Source organism: Lampetra fluviatilis, chromosome 5 (genome assembly GCF_964198595.1).
Source record: "Lampetra fluviatilis chromosome 5, kcLamFluv1.1, whole genome shotgun sequence".
In the NCBI taxonomy this organism is placed as follows: domain Eukaryota; kingdom Metazoa; phylum Chordata; class Hyperoartia; order Petromyzontiformes; family Petromyzontidae; genus Lampetra; species Lampetra fluviatilis.
Window position 1 is genome coordinate 22,802,083 of NC_136279.1, and position 19,216 is coordinate 22,821,298.

Consider the following 19,216-nt stretch of genomic DNA (forward strand, 5'->3'; position numbering starts at 1 on the left):
ACTCGGGCAAGATGGCCCCTGCAAAAAGGGACAATGTTTCACGCGTCTAAATGGGTTTATTTAATTATCCTGGTTGAATCTATTCTATCTACAGTATATATATAAAAGTAAAAAATAGTGTGTGAGTTTGTGGCAGGGTTTGTGTGTGGTCGCGCGCTTGGCTCTCCAACGGTGGGGTTTACGTAAAAAAAAAATAGCCAGGTACCACGCCGTGGTTAAGAGCTATTCCTTTTTCACATCCGTCAACTTTAAATGACTTAAATTAGCGATTTAATGCAGTTTTCCTTGATTTATTTATTAAATGGCTGGGATCGACTGTACCAAGTCACACGCGTTCACTGGGGGGGACGGCTTTTCCCAAGTCGGTCGGGGTGACGGGGACATTTTCACACAAAACGCTGACGTTAATTCTTCAAAATGTCATGTACCCCTACTCTTTGGTTCTTTCGGTAAAGTCACGTAGGTACCCCCCCCCACCCCAATGCGTGCAGTTACTGCTATAGAGTTCCTACATTAATAGTATATAGCGCCTTCTTGGTTCTTTCGGTAAAGTCACGTAGAAGGGAAGTAATAAAATATTAAAAATAAAACATAATAAAATTATTCTCACGACGTTTCGGCCACAACGCAAGCAGCCGTCCTCAGGTGAAAACCAGGTCCGTCGAGGCGACAGAGTCTGAATGAAACAGCACACAAGCTTGGAGCATATATATAAGCTGGGCGCCTTGACAAAGGAATTTGCATATCAAGAGGAATTTAGCATATTTATGGGATATGCAGGAATGTGATTAGTACTACATATGCATGTGCATTATGCAGGATTAACAGCATCAAAGGGAGCTGCAGTTGCTGCTGCTGCAGTTGCTGCTGCTGCAGTTGCTGCAGTTGCTGCTGCTGCTGCAGTTTCTGCTGCTGCTGCAGTTTCTGCTGCTGCTGCAGTTTCTGTTGCTGCTGCAGTTGCTGCAGTTGCTGCTGCTCCTGCAGTTGCTGCCTTATCCATTTTAATATAACACTATGTATTATTCTACCCACCCTAATCTGTATCACACTGCTATATATTTACTATACAATTACGACACCATACATTACTCTGCACACTGCACCATGCCAGTGAGTGGAACGCGGTCTGAAAATCACCGTAAACGTGAACACAATCAGTTAAGATCCGAAATGGTTTATTACGTCCTTCCAATGATTGCTAAGCCAGAATCCATCTTCTCGGTTGAAATTGTCTCTGTGTTTGTGTATGTGGATCGCCTCATGAACGAATCTCTCATGATAGCCAGATGGCTTGCAGAGAACCTCTGTCTTGGAGAAGTCAATGTCATGTGAGCCCACTGAATTGTAACAGTGATCTGCCACGGCTGAGGTGTTTGTCCTACCGTGTTTCAGGTCTGCTTTATGTTCACGGATGCGGTCCGAGACATGTCGTTTGGTTTCTCCAATGTAACTGCTACCACAGAGGCAACTTAGTTTGTAGACGCCAGGGTACTGTATGTCTGGAACCACACTGGCATGGTGCAGTGTGCAGAGTAATGTATGGTGTCGTAATTGTATAGTAAATATATAGCAGTGTGATACACATTAGGGTGGGTAGAATAATACATAGTGTTATATTAAAATGGATAAGGCAGCAACTGCAGCAGCAGCAGCAACAGCAGCAACTGCAGCAGCAGCAGAAACTGCAGCAGCAGCAAAAACTGCAGCAGCAGCAGAAACTGCAGCAGCAGCAACTGCAGCAGCAGCAACTGCAGCAGCAGCAACTGCAGCAGCAGCAACTGCAGCAGCAGCAACTGCAGCTCCCTTTGATGCTGTTAATCCTGCATAATGCACATGCATATGTAGTACTAATCACATTCCTGCATTTCCCATAAATATGCTAAATTCCTCTTGATATGCAAATTCCTTTGTCAAGGCGCCCAGCTTATATATATGCTCCAAGCTCGTGTGCTGTTTCATTCAGACTCTGTCGCCTCGACGGACCTGGTTTTCACCTGAGGACGGCTGCTTGCGTTGTGGCCGAAACGTCGTGAGAATAATTTTATTATGTTTTATTTTTATTATTTTATTACTTCCCTTCTACGTGACTTTACCGAAAGAACCAAGAAGATGAATCCCTGCAGTCACGAAAGCTTTAAATCTAAATTATATAGCGCTTCGATAGTAATTATTGTGGCGCGGGCGGGGGGAGTGGCCCAGCCCACAGCCTGCCAGGGAGCCACCTCGGCCGGCTGCACAATCTAGGCGAGGCCGCGGGTTCTGCACCGGACTAGGCCTCACCACGGTAATGTTCAGTACGATTGTATTGCTTCTTTCGCTAAACTCATGTACATAGAAAAATTATATTAAAACAATTGGTTTGGAAATATATTAATCATTTTGTTTGTGTGCAGACAACTTTTTTTTATTGCTTATTTCGCTAACCTCACGTAGATATAAGCCTATTTTTTAATTAATCATCTTGTAAATAATGAATTACTTTTTTTTGTGTGCAGAGAGTAATATTCGTTGCTTGGCAGTCAAACCAATATTTTTAATTCTCGGAGCTGGAATTAAGTGCCGAATCAAATTTTACTTGATCGATTTTTTGTTGTTGGTACAGTCATTGGTGACCCGTCATCCACTTCTTATACATCATCTTCTAAGTTAACTTAATTCCGAAAAAAAATACACGTAATGCTTTTTTAGCACTAAAATTAGATTTCTATAAACCAACCTCTGCCCATAATAATGACAAGCCATCAGACGACAGACGATATTTAAGGGTGGTGTGTGTTTCTCCCCAGCTTGAATATTGGCACGATACATTCTGTACATACTGTGTCCAGTTATTTTAGGCCACTGTAAAAGTTGTCTTGTGATTGGCCAATGAAAATTGATACAATTTTAGGTCTGATTGGTTCGTATATTTGTTTTCACATCCTAATGTACTTTGACGGATACTGACTAAAATTTGGCTTTATCATCACGACCTTTAAATAGTGAATATAGCATAAGAAGGGCGTGGTTAAGCCTTTTTCTGTATAATGTATATTTTCTTTTGTATGGCAAGGTTAATGGCGAGTTTGAGTTTTATTTGTAATGATAAAAGTTGGTGTCAAGTATCAATCTTAGTGCCATGCAATATGATTTCATGCGAGCAAGTCTAGCCTTATGAAGTACAATTCATTTAAAGTCTACAGCCAGTTGCATAAAGTTGCCTAATGTGATTTCCCCTGCCTTGTCTACTCTGCTTTAAATATCGAATGAGTTTGAAGCCCTTGATGACCAGGTGAGAGGCCTTTGAATCCAAAACGTCTTCTTTGCAAGGGTAGCCTATATGACGAAATCACCAGGAAAGCATCAGATCTAATCAGTTATTGCAAGCTAAGCAGTGTCAGCGTGGTTCATACAGTCATACCTCGGTATACGACCGCTTTGGAATACGTCGAATTTGGTATACGTCGATACGACGTCTTGCTTGGGATATGACGCGCTTGCTAGAACTTGTATGGGTCGGGATGAGTCACCGCGTAGACCCCGTTCACGACTGAAACAAAGCGCCGCTCCTCAGTCTGCCTGTACAGTAGATCTCGTTCAGTGCACAACCCTTGCTCCACCAAGGTAAAGTGATGTTAAATTTAATTTTAGTTACATTTATTTAAATTTATTTATTTTAATTTATGTATGCATTTTAGTAATAAGTAGTGTCAAAATTATTTATAAAACCCCATTAATGTATAATATGCCATGTAAAATATCATTTCTTAAACTCTGGAACGGATTATTTCCTTTCCCTTTATTTCTTATGGGAAAAATTCGTTTGGAATACGTCATTTTCGGTATAAGTCCTACCTTCTGGAACGAATTAACGACGTATACCGAGGTACCACTGTACTTGTGTAATAAAGGACTCGATCACTGGGTCTGTCTCCGTTGTCCTTTATTTGGGTTCTTACACTTGTCCCACACGGCCCTCGCTCAGAGCCCCTCCGCTTGGCAACTCCACAGCTGCCTTCGCTCCCGTAGCCTCCTCGCTCCTGCAGCTCCGCTGCAGATCCCCTGTGCAGTCCTCCGGCTGCCCTCACTGCAGCTCCAACGCTGCTCCTCGTTCCTCCGTGCTCGGTCACCGCTGGCCGACGGTGCCAAGTCTTACTCTGCGTGTGTGTGGCGATCTCGCCACTCTCCAACCTCCGCCCTGCGTGGCCTCACTCTAACTATATCTCCCACACTCTCCCGTCTCTTCCGGTATCTCTCCCTTAAGACCTCACCCCTCTCTCCCACGTGACCTAACTCCTCCCCCCTATGACGTCATATCCGCGAAGCCGTTTACGCCCGCATTACACCACCCTCCCCCGTAGAGAAAATCCAGCCGACCTCGGCTGAACAATAACGAGACAAGTAATGCGAACGAACACAACCATCACACATTCAAGGACAACGAAGCATACAATAAATATAACAACAACAACAAAACACAACAGTAAAATTCAACGAAATGTAAGGGACTTTGAGCGCGTTCGGGTCGCCGGTCCGTCCCGGACGGGCGGCGGCCCTCCTGCAGACCGGGAACGTGACGGGGTTTTAGGAGCGACAGGATGAAGTCCTCCTGTCGCTATTGGAGGCCCGTCAACGTCCCGGTCCCGTGTCTCTGAAGGCCCAGCGTCGGGGGTGCGTCGCGATCGTGTCCGCGACGGGGTCGGAAGGGCGGCGGGGCTCGGAGTCCCCGCAACCGTGGTAGGCACACACCGAGCAGAGTCTCCTGTCTCCAGCAATGTCACGGCCGGCTTGTCTGTAAAAGGCACGACAGGCGCTCTTGCAAGGTCAACAGGCACAGGCAAGGATGAGTCGGCAGCAACAGACCCCGGCAAGGCAACATCAGGAGATGACGCATCGTTTCGAGGGGCCACATATGGTTTCAAGCGCGACGTGTGAACGAACCAACGGCGAGATCCAAACCGAACACGCGCGGACTGTGGGTTGGGAACCTCGATGAGGCGAACCGGCCCTTGCCATGGTTTGTGTAATTTAGGAGAGGTACCTGGCCGCACCTGCGGGCAATGGAGCCAGGCCATATCCCCCACCTTCCAGGGGCACTCCCCCTTTGAGCGTCGAGCACACCGCTCGTTCCGGGCCTGGGCTTTGGCAGTAGCCATGCGGGCCCCTTCCCGCGCCTCAGTAACCCGGCGAACGGTATCCTGAATGTAATCAGTAAGAGGCTTAGCAGGTCCCCTCACTCCAGTTCCCAACTGCACATCCATTGGCGGCACGTTTTCGCGACCGTACATAAGGAAAAACGGCGATTATCCTGTAGCCACATGCGGCGTCATCCGGTATGCCGAAAGTACCCCAGGGATATGCAAATCCCAATCCGATTGTTTTTCACTCACGGTGCGACACAACATGGCGGACAAAGTCCGATTTAGCCGTTCGACTATACCATCCGTTTGTGGGTGGTAGGGAGATGTCCGTATCTTTTTAGTGCCAAGAGCCGCACACACCTCCCCCAACAATTTAGAAGAAAAATTCCGGCCTTGGTCTGTGAGGAGCCTCTCCGGCGCCCCCTTGTCCATAACGTACCCGAAAAGAAAGGCGTCTGATAGACGCCGTTGACTGGTCAGGCAAAGGCCAGGCCATCGGCCAGCGGGAGAGGTACTCCACCCCAACTAGCAAGTATTCATTACCCTTAGCGGATGGCGGGAAGGGTCCCAAAATGTCCAACGCCACCAATTCGTTAACTCTAGACACCTGAATAGACTGTATGGGCGGCACATATGGTTGTTTAGGTGGTTTTCGCCGGGCACAATCGGGACACGCGCGAACGTGACCGACGACATCCGTTGTCATGCCGTGCCAAAAGTAGTCTCGCTGCAACGTCAATAGGGTCTTCTGCACCCCCAGATGTAAAAGCGTGTCCCCATGCAGAGTCCTAATCAATTCGTACCGCAAGAATGCCCGTACAACCAGACGCCAGCGTTCCTGTAACCCTTCCCTCCACATCAGCAGACCATCGCGGAGAGCGGTTTCCGGCATACCCCCCGTACCCAGTCCCCCACTCTTCTTCGCAGTCCGATTCCGTAACGTGACCAATGAATCATCCAACATTTGTTCCCGAATCCACACAGCCCTTGGAAGATTCAAAATCCCATCAGCCGGTCCCGGCTCCTTTGGAGCTTCCGGCACCTCGACCGCCAACGCAACAGGCTGAGGGGGTTGCTGAATCGGCGCACATCTATGCGCCCCAGACGCGCACGCGCAAGGGGATCGCTGCGGCAACCTAGAAAGCGCGTCCGCATTCGCGTGACTCACCCCCTTCCGATGGTGAATTTGGAAGGAAAATTCTTGCAGCGTGTCCAACCACCGCGCCAACTGGCCGGATGGTTGGTCCATCTTGAGAGCATACTGCAAGGCCGCATGATCCGTGCGTACAATAAACGAACGACCGTAGAGATACGGTCGAAATTGGCGGAGAAAGAAAACAATTGCCAAAAGTTCCCTGCGTGTGACGCAGTAGCGGGTTTCTGCGGGAGACAATACCCGGCTACCGTACGCCACCACGCGCTCCACACCACCTTTTGACTGAGACAACATGGCCCCAATGCCCGTGTCACTCGCGTCTGTATCCAGAATGAAGGGGTGATCGAAATCAGGATAATCCAACGTCGGTGCCGTAGCCAGTTGATCGCGCAGGCCCTGAAACGCCGCCTCTTCTGGCGGTCCCCAACCAAATTTCCTTCCTTTACCCGTAAGAAGGTGCAAGGGCCTCGCGATCGTCGCGAAATCCGGAACAAACCTCCGATAATATGAGGCAAACCCCAAAAACCGACGTACATCCCTCACCGTGGCCGGGGTTTGGCCAGTCACGGACGCATGCTGTCTTGTCGGGATCCGTGGCCACCCCGTCCGCACTGACAATATGCCCCAAATAGCGCACGGACCGTTGCAGTAGGTGACATTTCTTAGGCTTAAATTTCAAATTTGCGGAACGCATCCTGGCGAACACCGCCTACAACCGCAGTAAATGCTCATCAAATGTGCGGCTGAAGATGATAATATCATCTAAATATATCAGACATGTCTCCCACTGCAACCCCGTTAACAGCAACTCCATCAACCTTTGAAATGTGGCAGGGGCAGCATTCAACCCCATCGGAAGACAATTAAATTGGAATAACCCCTGCGGCGTACGGAAAGCAGTCTTCTCCCGCGAGGGCTCGTCAAGGGGAAGCTGCCAGAATCCCGAAGAGAGATCTAGCGTTGAAAAGAACTTCGCCCCCGACAAGGCATCGAGGGAGTCGTTCATACGCGGCAGGGGGTACGCATCTGCCACAGACACTTTATTCAATTTTCGAAAGTCGACACAAAATCGCAATTTGCCATCCTTCTTTTTAACCAAAACAACAGGTGCGCCCCATGGGCTGTTAGATGGAGATATTATGTCCGCAGCCAACATGTCATCCACTGCCCCTCGAACCTGATCCCGCTCCGCCGGACTCATCTGATGCGAGTTTAGCCGAATAGGGGCAGCCTCCCCTGTGTCAATATGATGGTAAAGCAACGAGGTGCGTCCCAAGTCCAAATCGTCGGAGCTAAACACATCAGAATAACTCAATAATAATTTACGAAGCGCGCAACATTGTTCACCGGAAAGGGAAGAATTTTCCCCACACAATTCGGCGATCCAGCGATTATCTGCGGCACCAGGACCTGAAACACCACCAACCATGACCTGGCTGCCCAGATGATCTTGTGCCGTAAACGCCGTAGTGGCATGTGCCACAACCGTACCAGCCGGCACACACATTTTCGGTACTTGCATTAAGCACCTGCAGAAACGGCTGCTGGTCTGGCCGGACAATAGTTTGCGCCCCAACGAGCGCCGCTCCGCCCGTTATGGTGGCGGACGGCGACAACAAAACCCCAATTGCACCCTGACGACCAGGTACAGGCTTCCGATATCGCAAGGGGATAAGCATCTGTGAGCCAGGTGGAATATCAACAGATACCTCAGACAGCGCCTGCACCTGCGCGACCGGAGCAGGTCGCTCCCAGGGCGACGGTAGAAATGTAATTTTTCGCCCACCCGGTAATTCAATGCAGTTTTGATTAATTCGAATTAGAATGGGCATCTTGGCCAGGAAGTCAGTTCCCAACAAGCATGGAACCGCGAGGCACCTCGAAATTAACACAATTCCCGAGGCCGAGACTCCCCCGATAGATATTTTAGCGTCCACCTGGCCCACAATGCCCATGCTACCCCCGTTGGCAGCGACGCAGGAATCATAAACCGGACGCACGGCCTCAGGTGGGATGTCCAACAGATGGAAAATTACATCCGATATAATGGTGGCGGACGCCCCGGAATCCACTAAAATACGCACGTCCACCCCTTGTATAGAACCAGGTACAGTGGACGAACCAGTAGCGGCCGCGACGACCCGCCGTGCCAATTTACGCCACTGCGTTACCGAGCGACGTGGCCCAGTCGATGGCCTCCCCCCGTTATTAACAACACCCGGATCGCACGACAACGGTGATGAGTGAGGTGTCAAGCCTTGCCGGGTGTCTGGTGCGCACCGACTTGCCTGTCCTGGAGGATCCTTCCGTGGCACGTCCGCTGTCAAGGCCTCCTGCTGGGGCGGACCCGGGACACGGGCCCAGCAGTCCCTGGCGTAATGGCCTTTACGGCCGCAGCGGAAGCAGTCGATGTCGTTGCGCCGCGCCGCAGGCCCCCCGTCCCGACGCTCCCGTGGCGGCGGTGCAGATCGCGGCCCCGGCCTACTGCGGGCCGACCACTGAGCAGAGGCGGCCGTCAGCTCCTGCGGGCCCCCCCCGTCAGGAACGTACACCGCCTTCTTGGGATCCCAACCCGCGGCACCTCCATCGACGATGGGCCCCCCCGTCCACGCCGTGACTTGCTTCCAACGACGCAGGTTGAACTGGGCATCAAGACATTTAGCGGCCGCCCGGGATGTGAGCTTTTCGTGGCCACACACCGGCATAGGAATCCCCAAATCCCGGGACAGCTCGAGCATCTTACCCAAGATGAGAGGTTCGAGCAGGTCAGGCTCCGTCTCCCGGTATGCAGCCATGGCCAACTCCAATACCGCACCCCTGTATGCCACCGGCGACTCCTCGGGTGCTCGCTGACGTTGAACAAACCGGCGATGAGCATCATCCGGTGGCTCATATGCATCTGCCATCTCGTCGAAAACTCCTCTCAATGTTTTCTTCTTCTCGGCCTTTATAGAACGGAAGAATCTCACCGACTCGTCATCGAGAAGAGTCGGTAAAACCTCCAATGCCTCAGCGTCCGTCCACCTTGCTGAGCGTACCGCCGCCAGAAATCTGCAGGCGAAAGCACTCCAATCGCCCCCGATGGAGAATTCTTTAACGGTCGTGAGATGACGACTGCGACTCCTTGTTGCACCGTCCTCAGCCGATGACTCACCAGGCGGCATATTCAAAATGGCGTCGCATCGCAACGTGTTCAAGATGGCGGCCTCTCGCCGCGGAGAGCGCAAGATGGCAGCTTCCCGCCGTCTTCTTGCCGCGTGGCCGATGGCGCCGACAGCGGAGGCAAGGCAGCAACCTGCGGACCTCCATCGGCTCTCCCCAACGCCGTCCTCGGCGTGACGAGCTCGCACAATTGCGCGAGCACGATTTTCAGCGTCTCCAGCTGCGCCGCCATCTGCCTCCATCGCCAATCCGCGTCCTCTGGTACAGACGGGTCCACCGACGCGTCGACATCTTGGACTCCCGGACCCGTACTCGTTCCCGGACGGATCTCCTCCACCATCGCAGGCAGGTCCACCGCCTGAGGAAGGTCGTCGTCGTCGGATGATGTAGCAGATGATGGCCCAGGAATATTCTTTCTTCTGAGCTGTTTTGACATGCCGTTTCACTTCTGACACCAGTGTAATAAAGGACTCGATCACTGGGTCTGTCTCCGTTGTCCTTTATTTGGGTTCTTACACTTGTCCCACACGGCCCTCGCTCAGAGCCCCTCCGCTTGGCAACTCCACAGCTGCCTTCGCTCCCGTAGCCTCCTCGCTCCTGCAGCTCTGCTGCAGATCCCCTGTGCAGTCCTCCGGCTGCCCTCACTGCAGCTCCACCGCTGCTCCTCGTTCCTCCGTGCTCGGTCACCGCTGGCCGACGGTGCCGAGTCTTACTCTGCGTGTGTGTGGCGATCTCGCCACTCTCCAACCTCCGCCCTGCGTGGCCTCACTCTAACTCTATCTCCCACACTCTCCCGTCTCTTCCGGTATCTCTCCCTTAAGACCTCACCCCTCTCTCCCACGTGACCTAACTCCTCCCCCCCATGACGTCATATCCGCGAAGCTGTTTACGCCCGCATTACACTTGGATAAGAGGCTGCCTGGGAACACCAGGTATTGGAGGTTTTGGCTTGGAAGGCGGTCAGGAGATGACAGTACAGCAGTGGTCTATTGCCGGACCCCACCTGAAAAGTCCGGAGACTCTTGCGAGGGAGGCCTTTCTGGTTACATCTTCTACTCTCGTATGGCTGATGAAGATGCGGAGCAGCAGCTACAATTTCACGTTCAGGTGGTCAAGCCAGATAAACGCGTCAGGAGCAGTGGTGTCTGTGTCGCTGTGATGTCTCCTTCGTATTTGTGGATTCGGGGCATTGCGTCGTTAATGGCCGTCATTAAAGCGAGTACAACATTAAATTACGAATGTAAGTTCAACCAAAACATAGCTGAACAAGACGATAATTAAGTTGCGGTTAAAACATTGCAAAACGAGATATAATTTAAAACACAACAACAAGCTACGCAAACTTTTTGTAACTTAGTGCTTGTGTGCACCTCGTGCAAACCTGCATTGCAAATGTTGCAGATGGGACCGGGGTTAAGGCTGCTGGGCTTGTTTAGCAACGGATTCGGATTTCCTGGGGATCACCAGATCACCCTCCCTCCTGCTGCCACGCTTGTGAATAGTGAGTGTACATGCGGCTTTTCGTGGACCGTGCTGTGGCTGTTAGAAAAACCGTCTGCCGTTTGGCTGAATAGACTAAGGACGGGAGGAGCGATGGGTGAATCGGTTTGGGTGCGTTTAAGGTTAGCTAGGAAACGTGACTGCGTGCTTTTGACAGACTATATTAAGCCCTGCGTTTGTATATACTACTTTTGGTTGTCCGAGTGTGTATAGTATACACAAAGCGGCAGGCGCTTGCACAAAGACAAAGATCCCCCACATAGTCTGTAACAGATTGTTAGGGCAAGTGCTGTTAGTGAACACCTTTGAAGGCCGGCACGGCACACGAAGGGGTGGGTGGCCAACACCACGCCCGGCCGCCTTTGTCTCCCCAGCGGTGATGCACACGCACCGCATCAGGTACTTATTGGAGGCTGAGTCAACCTAGGGGAGGCCCAGGACTGGTTCGGATAAACGTCACCCATGTTGGCTCTGAGCGGGAATCGAACCCGGGTTGCCGGGTTTGGTAGCACAGTGCGCTAAACGCTGCACTGCCGCTCCCCCCATGCATGCACACACACGCTCGAGTGGACACCCGCACACATTTCATTATTTATCGACCGTGTACAGCAGGTGAAAGTCTCGCTAAACTAAATCGAACAAAAGGTGTGCATGAATTGTGCGGTGTCGTATGTCAAGCCAAAGTTAAACGTACACTTTGTTGCATTTTCCATAACAATGACAGGCTAAACTGAGTCAGTTAATTGGGCTTTTTTAACATAGTTAAATGCAACTGAGCCATCAAAATCATTGAGGGCCCAGGTTTTAAGTTATAGAAAAAGTATAGGCTGGGTTGCCCACTCACCATCTTCCCCTTTTGCCTGGGAGGGTGTTGTTAGGAGCCTACTAGGCCGATGAATTCAACAAACATCCCAGTTAACTGACAGAAAATAAAACATTTTAAAAAAATACCCTAGGTGAGCGTGTTAATCACCTTTTATAAAGATGGGTTAACCGAGTTTACATATCATCGCCGAATAATTTATACTTGTATATAAATCAGCTCAAGTTTCAACGGCGTTTTGGCATTGATCCGCCAATGTCAAAGAGCATTCGTCATTGGTACCGACAATTTGAGGAAACAGGCTGTTGGTGTAAGGAGAAGAGCACAGGGCGACCACGCACCTCAGAGGAAAACGTCAGAAGAGAGGCGTTTTGGACGAATTCAACTATTGTCTCGATGTTGTCTGTACAACAGGTGGAGGGCACATAGAGCATTTATAAAATGGTTAGTAAAACTTGATAACTCATTAACCATCGTGAAATATACTGCTTTGAAATTGGGTCCATCTTTTTGAAACACCCTGTATATTCTCAGCAGCTCTCCCGTGATATCAAAGAATATAAAACATACAAACATTGCCATGACGCCGTGCGACTCCACCTGGCCAATCGTGTTGCGCATTGCGTTTGCAATCAGACAAGTTCCAAAAAGGCTGTTTCAACAAAGTTGCTTTTATTTTTGTCGACTCAAATGCAACTGTAATCCGGGATAGTGCTCATGCAGGATGATTGACGTTGGACCCACAAGCTGTACTCCGAGCCTTATGTTACAACATTGTTGTCACAAAATGGACAAGCAGAAATTGTAATTACAGATTCTACTGTCTTAGCAAATAAAGTTGCTGTTGAACAATAGTTTGTCCCGGCAATGACCCATCATAGTTTATCATTGTTATTTCACATGTTCCCTGCAAGTAATAGAAAATCCACTGATGTAGCAAAGTTTCTGAATAATTTTTTTCTCAGAAGGGAATTCTTGTAATTCACTGGGAAGACTTCACTCAACTCAAAATACATTTATATTATGATGCTTCTCATTGCCCGAAGCTCGACGATATTTCAACGTTGATTTGTATTGAAATCTTTGATGGTTCGCTGTCTATAGCCATTTTGAGTGGGGTTTTTTGTTTTGCTTATTAAACAATTATAGCCAATGATGTTTAAGTTTCACGTTGACATTATGCACATTAGCAGAATGCACAAACAACACACACCACCACTTGCCTTGATGTCCCTTTTGCACACGTAAAGAATGTTATCATTATTTAACATTTTTACCCAAGAAAACCTCACGCAATCTGAAGACGTTTCTGCTAAATTTCACAGCAGAGGGGGGGGGGGTAACAAGATGATTGCTGTGCATATTCCCAATTGTGTAATTTGCAGGTATTTATTTTGTTTAGAAAATTTAGAGCGTGATGCAGGCACATGGCGATGGCTTTACTCTTTGTTCGAATCAAGTAACGGGATCATTAACGGGCCCTGGGAAGCGGACAGCATGTAACCCCTTTAATTGTTAAAACCCCCAGTGGTAAGAACCAGAGTTGCCCTCAGGGCTCCAACCGTGAACCAGAGCAGGCCTCAGGGCTCCAACCATGAACCAAAGCGGCCCTTGGGGCTTCAACCGTGAACCAAAGCGGCCCTCAGGCCTTCCAACCGCGAACCCCTGCAACTACGTCGACCCAGTGTGCGTGGAACGTTCGGCCAATGGTGGTCCGACTGTGCGAACCACATGCCAACGTCAACGTTGGTCTGTTTATTTTGAAAATGCGCAACCGCTCGCCCGTGTTTCTCTTCATTACCTTTGCAGGAAAAAAAGGAAAACAACCAGCCGTCTGAGCGCAGACACTTCCCTGCCGCTGAATGGAAAACCGTTTGCAATGCTTGTTTTGACAACAGTGGGAGGTGGGGCAGGAGTTAGGAGGGTGGGATTGCAGTGCCAGATTAAGCTATTGCGAGGCCTGTAGCATATGTTATAAAGGGGGTCCCAAATAAAAAAAAACACATAAATATTAAAAGACACATTTTTTACTTACATAGTGAAGTAATTGTATTTTTTCATTTGCAATACAGCCAGATAATTTGACAAATCACTAACCTTAAACACTCAGTCGTTCATAAAAGTTGAAGACAGTATAGTACTATAGTAATAGAGCAAGTGCAGAATCACTGCACCTGAATTGATAGCTTGAAAAGCATTTAGTGCGGGTTCCTTGAAAGTGCGAGGCCCGTAGCATCTGTAGCTACTTTTGCTGCTAGGATAATCCGGCACTGTGGGATTGTGCGGAAGACTGATGCATCGTTCATGTCGCTGTGCCGTCCCCCTGTGCCCTCCCCTCCCCGCCCTCTCCCCATCGGCCCAACATGCGCCCAGGCAGCGCATGCACAAAGATAAAGTGATCAAGGACAGGCGCCACCACCTGCGCACCTACCCCAACTGCTTTGTGGGGCGCGAGCTCGTGGACTGGCTGTTTGAGAGCGAGGAAGTGGAGGACCGCCCCTCAGCGGTGTGCTGCATGCAGGTTCTCATGGCGCACAACATCGTGCACCACGGTTAGTATTTTCACGTCACGCCTGTTTACCTAGGTGAGCTTCGCTGAATCTCAGAAGGGTGCACGCGCCAAGTGTTTCATAGCAGTGGGCAATGCTCTTACGTGAAATTCAAATTGAGTCATTAGCAGGTGATTTTTTTCACATTGGGATGTTTGGTCAATACTCGTTACATTGTCTGATTTGTTTAGCTATGGGAGGAAACCGCAGAACCCAGAGGAAACGCATGCAGAAAAGGGGAAGAACATACAAACCCCACATAGAGAGGAGCCCAAAACGTGAATCGAACCCAGGCCCTTGTTGTTGTGAGATTCAAGTATAAGCACTGTGCCACCCTGCCACTCCATTTGTACATATCCTTTCTGTAACCAGTAGATGCACTATATATGTGTTTTAATATTGACCCACACCGCACGGTCAAACGGAGACCGTGGAGAGTTGTCGTGCAGCGTGGAGGGGATTCTGCCATCGTGTAGTGGTTATCACGCTGGACTTGGAATCCAGAGGTTGTCCGTTCGATGTATTCTCGCTGGTGTCGTAGTCGAAAGAATGAGCAGGTTTCTTAAATGCCCCTGCCCTGCGTCTGTCCGCCCAACAGTTCGAATGGGTTCACCACACACTCAGGACTCCCTTTTTGCCGATATCAAGATGATGAATGGGCTTTTTACCCTTTCCCGGCAAGATGTTCAAACACCAAATAGGCACCTATCGCAAGGGAACAAGTCTGCATTAACCACACGTGCTTGTGGTAAAACATGCTAACAAATGGGCTTTGATAATATTATGCATTGTCCTTGAAACTGATTGGCCTACACCAGAGACGGCCTCCTTTTTAAATCCTTTATATGAAGTTCGCTTGCTTGCTTGCGTGCTTGCGTGCTTGCTTGCTTGCTTACGACCGTGCAAATCTTTCGGTCGTTTTTTAACCCACTTCCCGTGATCCAATCGAGCTGACATTTTCCACACAGACTCGTTGTGCGTGGCAATTAATTTTCGTGAAAAAATTTTTCCAAAATTTTACGCTGTTTAGGGAAATTTTTTTAAATATTTTATTACCAATTGCTTAATGCTGGCAGACAATCATCTGACCCATAGGTGGCAGCCATCTCAAGCCAGAGGACGAGAGGACTCTAGCCGCCACGCATATAAAGGATTTATAGTGAAAAACTTAGTTTTTACGGGTTAATTTTTATGATCTCGTCTCACCAGCGTTAGACCAGCCTTTACACCTGTACCCTTGCCGGAAATGGCAAAGCCTGTTCATTTTTGTCGTCATCACCACACTCGGTTGATTGACAGCTCACGAGTGGTGGGCTAAAGTGTGGGGCCTAACACCTCGTCAAAGACGGTTGGCCGGCATGGAAGAATCAGCCAAATACCCTCTGCCGGGGTTCTTTTAAGCTCCCTCTATTGAAGGCTCTTCCGCTAGCAGTAGCCTGAGGAAGCATTTGCAGGGCTGCACCTTTAACTTTATGCGGGAAAAGAAACAAAATGATGAAGATAAATGCAGTAATACAACAGTTAAGGATGGCGGAGGTGGTCAGTGCGATGTGTTTTTGTTACTCTTTGGTTCTTTCGGTAAAGTCACGTAGGTATAAAATATAAAATAAATTAAATCACGACATTTCGTGCTCAAACTAGATTCGAAGGATGCTCCTCGTGATTATAAAGCCCCGCTATGGGATTCCTAACTCGACAGCGCAACTGTCAAGAGACCTTGGCAATGCAACACAAAATAAACTGTTAATTTCTTACACGCCTTGAGTTACGGCCAACTCGGCGACAGCCGTAAAGTGCAGTGACGCAACTGGCCTGTAAAGTGCATTGTAAAATTATCGTAAAGGTTGTACGATTGGTGTGCGGAATGGGAGAGTGATCGTGAATCTGTCGCCTCCGCAACGTCGGTACGCGCTCGTGCGTGCGCGCGTGTGTTAATCGTAGCCCGAATCGCGCTGCACTTCGAACCCGGCGACCCGAGTTCAATTCCCGCTCATGGCCAACACCGGTGACGAATATCTGAACCGGTCCTGGGCCTCCCCTATGTCGACTCGGTGTCAAATGACTACCTGGTGCAGCGTGTAATCATCGCCATTTGGGAGACAGAGGCAGCCAGGCGTGGTGCTGTCCACCCATCCCATCGTGTATCCTGCCGGCCTTCATACGTGCACGCTAACAGCACTTGCCCCAACAGTCAGTTCAGGCTACACGGGGGCTCTTTGTATTTGTCTGTCTAATCATAGCCCTGCCTGTTGCTGTGTGTGCCCCCCCCCCTCCCAGTGTCTGACGAGCACAAGGACTTCAAGGATGCCAAGTTGTTCTACCGCTTCCGCAGGGATGACGGAACCTACACACTCAACTACGGGGTCAGGATGTTTTTGCGGGGACAGCGTATCTTTGAAAAGCAAGTGCTGCCGCACCACTCGCTCGCACACGCTCTCACTCGCTCTCAACAGCGCAGGCCTGGGGACCACGTGATTTACCACCATTTGATTGGGCGGCAGTAAGGAGTTTTCTGGGTTTGATTCCCGACCATGGGCACCTTGTTTTTGTGTGGAGTTTATACCTTCTCCCACCCGTTCTGCGTGGGGTTTCCCTCCCGGGTTCTTCGGTTTCCTCCCAAAGCTCAAAACACATTACAGTGTAACTGGGTAATGGGCAAACATCCCAATGCTGTAAAATTACCCACAAATTGCTAATTTGGGATTGCACGTGGTAATACCTTCTGCGAATATTTGGCAGGAACCACCTTGAAATGCTTGAGGCTTTCCTGCGTAAACAAGTATAATCATAATAATACTACTGTGATGAGATCCAGTGTTATTATTAGGGAGGGCTGCAAGCAGCAGTGGAATGATGATGGCTGATAATATTGGCAATGAAGAAGGGACATTTACCAGAAACGTTGCCGATTAGATATTTTTAAATCCTTTATATTAAGTTCACTTGCTTGCTTGCTTGCATGCTTGCGTGCTTGCTTGCTTGCTTACGACCGTGCAAATCTTTCGGTCGTTTTTTAACCCACTTCCCATGATCCAATCGAGCTGACATTTTGCACACAGACTCGTTGTTCGTGACAATTAATTTTCGTGAAAATTTTACACTGTTTAGGGAATTTTTTATATATATTTAATTACCAATTGCTTAATGGTGGCAGACAATCATCTGACCCATAGGTGGCAGCCATCTCAAGCCAGAGGACGAGAGGATTCTAGCCGCCCGTTTCATGATGACGCAAATGTTGACTAACCACATGGCATGAAATCCCTGCCCCCACGGTGTATAGTGGAGACTATTTATAGAGCAGTTAAATTGAAGCCGCCAGGTTCTTGAAAGTGGTTAAACGGGTCAACGCTAGTGCCCTCGGGAATATACGGGGCATGTCAAGAGGTGATCTTACATATAAAGGATTTATAGTGAAAAACTTTGTTTTTACGGGTTAATTTTTTCATTTTCAGGCCCCACAGCGTTATGAGCGAACCAGTTGAGTTTTAATAATAGGGTTTTTCCCCTTTTTTTCTTTCTGGCAACAAAACTGAAACCTTTTTACAAGGATTCATGCATTGTGGTTAATGCAGACATGAATCTTCGTAAAAAGGTTTAAGTTTTGTTGCCAGAAAAAAGGGGAAAAACCATATTATTATATTTTGGTACTGGAAAAGGAGGTCTAATGATACAGTTGTGTTGTTATTTGTGCTCTCGTAGAGTAGACAAGGACTGGCGGTATGCCACGGCTACCTATTTAACCCCTTGTCGGACCTCCTGCCCTCATATCTATTCAACTCCTTTCTCTCGACAGTGCAGATCATTTGGTTCTTCTTGTCCTGTCAGCCCAGTCACCAATGCCTGCATGAAAATAACCCCATCACATAAAATTAGGTTAATTTGACAAAATTTGACAAAATATCACCTCGACTGTCATGCGACAGATGTTACTGTTTGCGGCAGGGTGGGTGGGAAAGTGTGATTGAGGATGTCCGGTAGCCTATGCTTTAATGTCACGCATATACGCCCCAGATGCGTGCCGCCCAGGTGAGCTACTGAATTATTTCTTGGGCTCTTTTAGCAATGCGTGCGATTGCTGGGAGGTTTGAGCAACCCATTTGGGACTCGGTATCGTTTCATTGTGCCGATGGTTTGGGGTGATCGGGCCTTTTGCCAGTGCAACTCCCAGGGTTTTGGAACAATCAAGAGTCGTTTGATATATTTATACGTCTGCCTTGAGAACGCACCTCTTTAAAACTGGCCTTCACCCCCTTAGTTCGGGCCGTTTACCCTGCAGGTTGTTTATTTCCTGGCCTTCCATACACGGCGGGGGCGCGTTAGTGAGATCTACGGATGAAATGTTTGCCGCTTTACAAGTTTGACAAATAACAATGTGAGGCGAGATGCGTTTATGTCGGACAATCGCCGCAAAAGTCCCAACAAACTCAGCTGAAAAACCAAAGCTCTCCCACTCCCAAACCTCCTCACGCACTGCCAGCTCACGATATGGTGTGCCTCCCGACGCTGGCTTTTAACCGGCCAGCGCTCTTCCCCTGTGACCGTGTGCTGGGGTTCAGGGGGCTCTAATAGCGGTGTCGATATCTCGTGTTTACCTCGCCCCCGCCATTATTCCACCGCTGCGCTCACGTTGGCATGAAAAACCAACACAGACGCACTTTCACCCCGAGTGCAGCACCTTAGTTGGAACGTCGCATATTTCTTACGCGTTGCACGAGCCACGATTTGTTTCTTCCTTGGAAGAAAAATTCTTCCATTGAGTTTCAAGTGAAGCCTCCCGGTAAGCGGAAGCTGCCTGATCGCCAAATACTGTTGTGAATTAAATTAGTTTATCGCCATTCTGTGTCGAGAGGGCTCCGTTTACTGCACACCTAACGCGATGCAACTTATAGCTGTTTGTCAAACC

The 19,216-nt window shown here is 49.1% G+C and overlaps 1 protein-coding gene across 4 annotated transcripts in view; it reads left to right on the forward strand.

Moving 5' to 3' along the window:
• Nucleotides 1–19,216, forward strand: part of DEPTOR (DEP domain containing MTOR interacting protein) — a 72,500-nt gene that overhangs the window by 16,276 nt on the left and 37,008 nt on the right. For 3 of the 4 annotated variants that reach the window (XM_078857198.1, XM_078857200.1, XM_078857197.1), the window contains exons 3-4: nt 14,135–14,313; nt 16,588–16,711. In XM_078857198.1, the coding sequence (XP_078713324.1) occupies nt 14,135–14,313; nt 16,588–16,711 (303 nt within the window). The remainder of the gene's footprint in view (nt 1–14,134; nt 14,314–16,587; nt 16,712–19,216) is intronic. The other variant, XM_078857199.1, reaches the window with a different exon arrangement.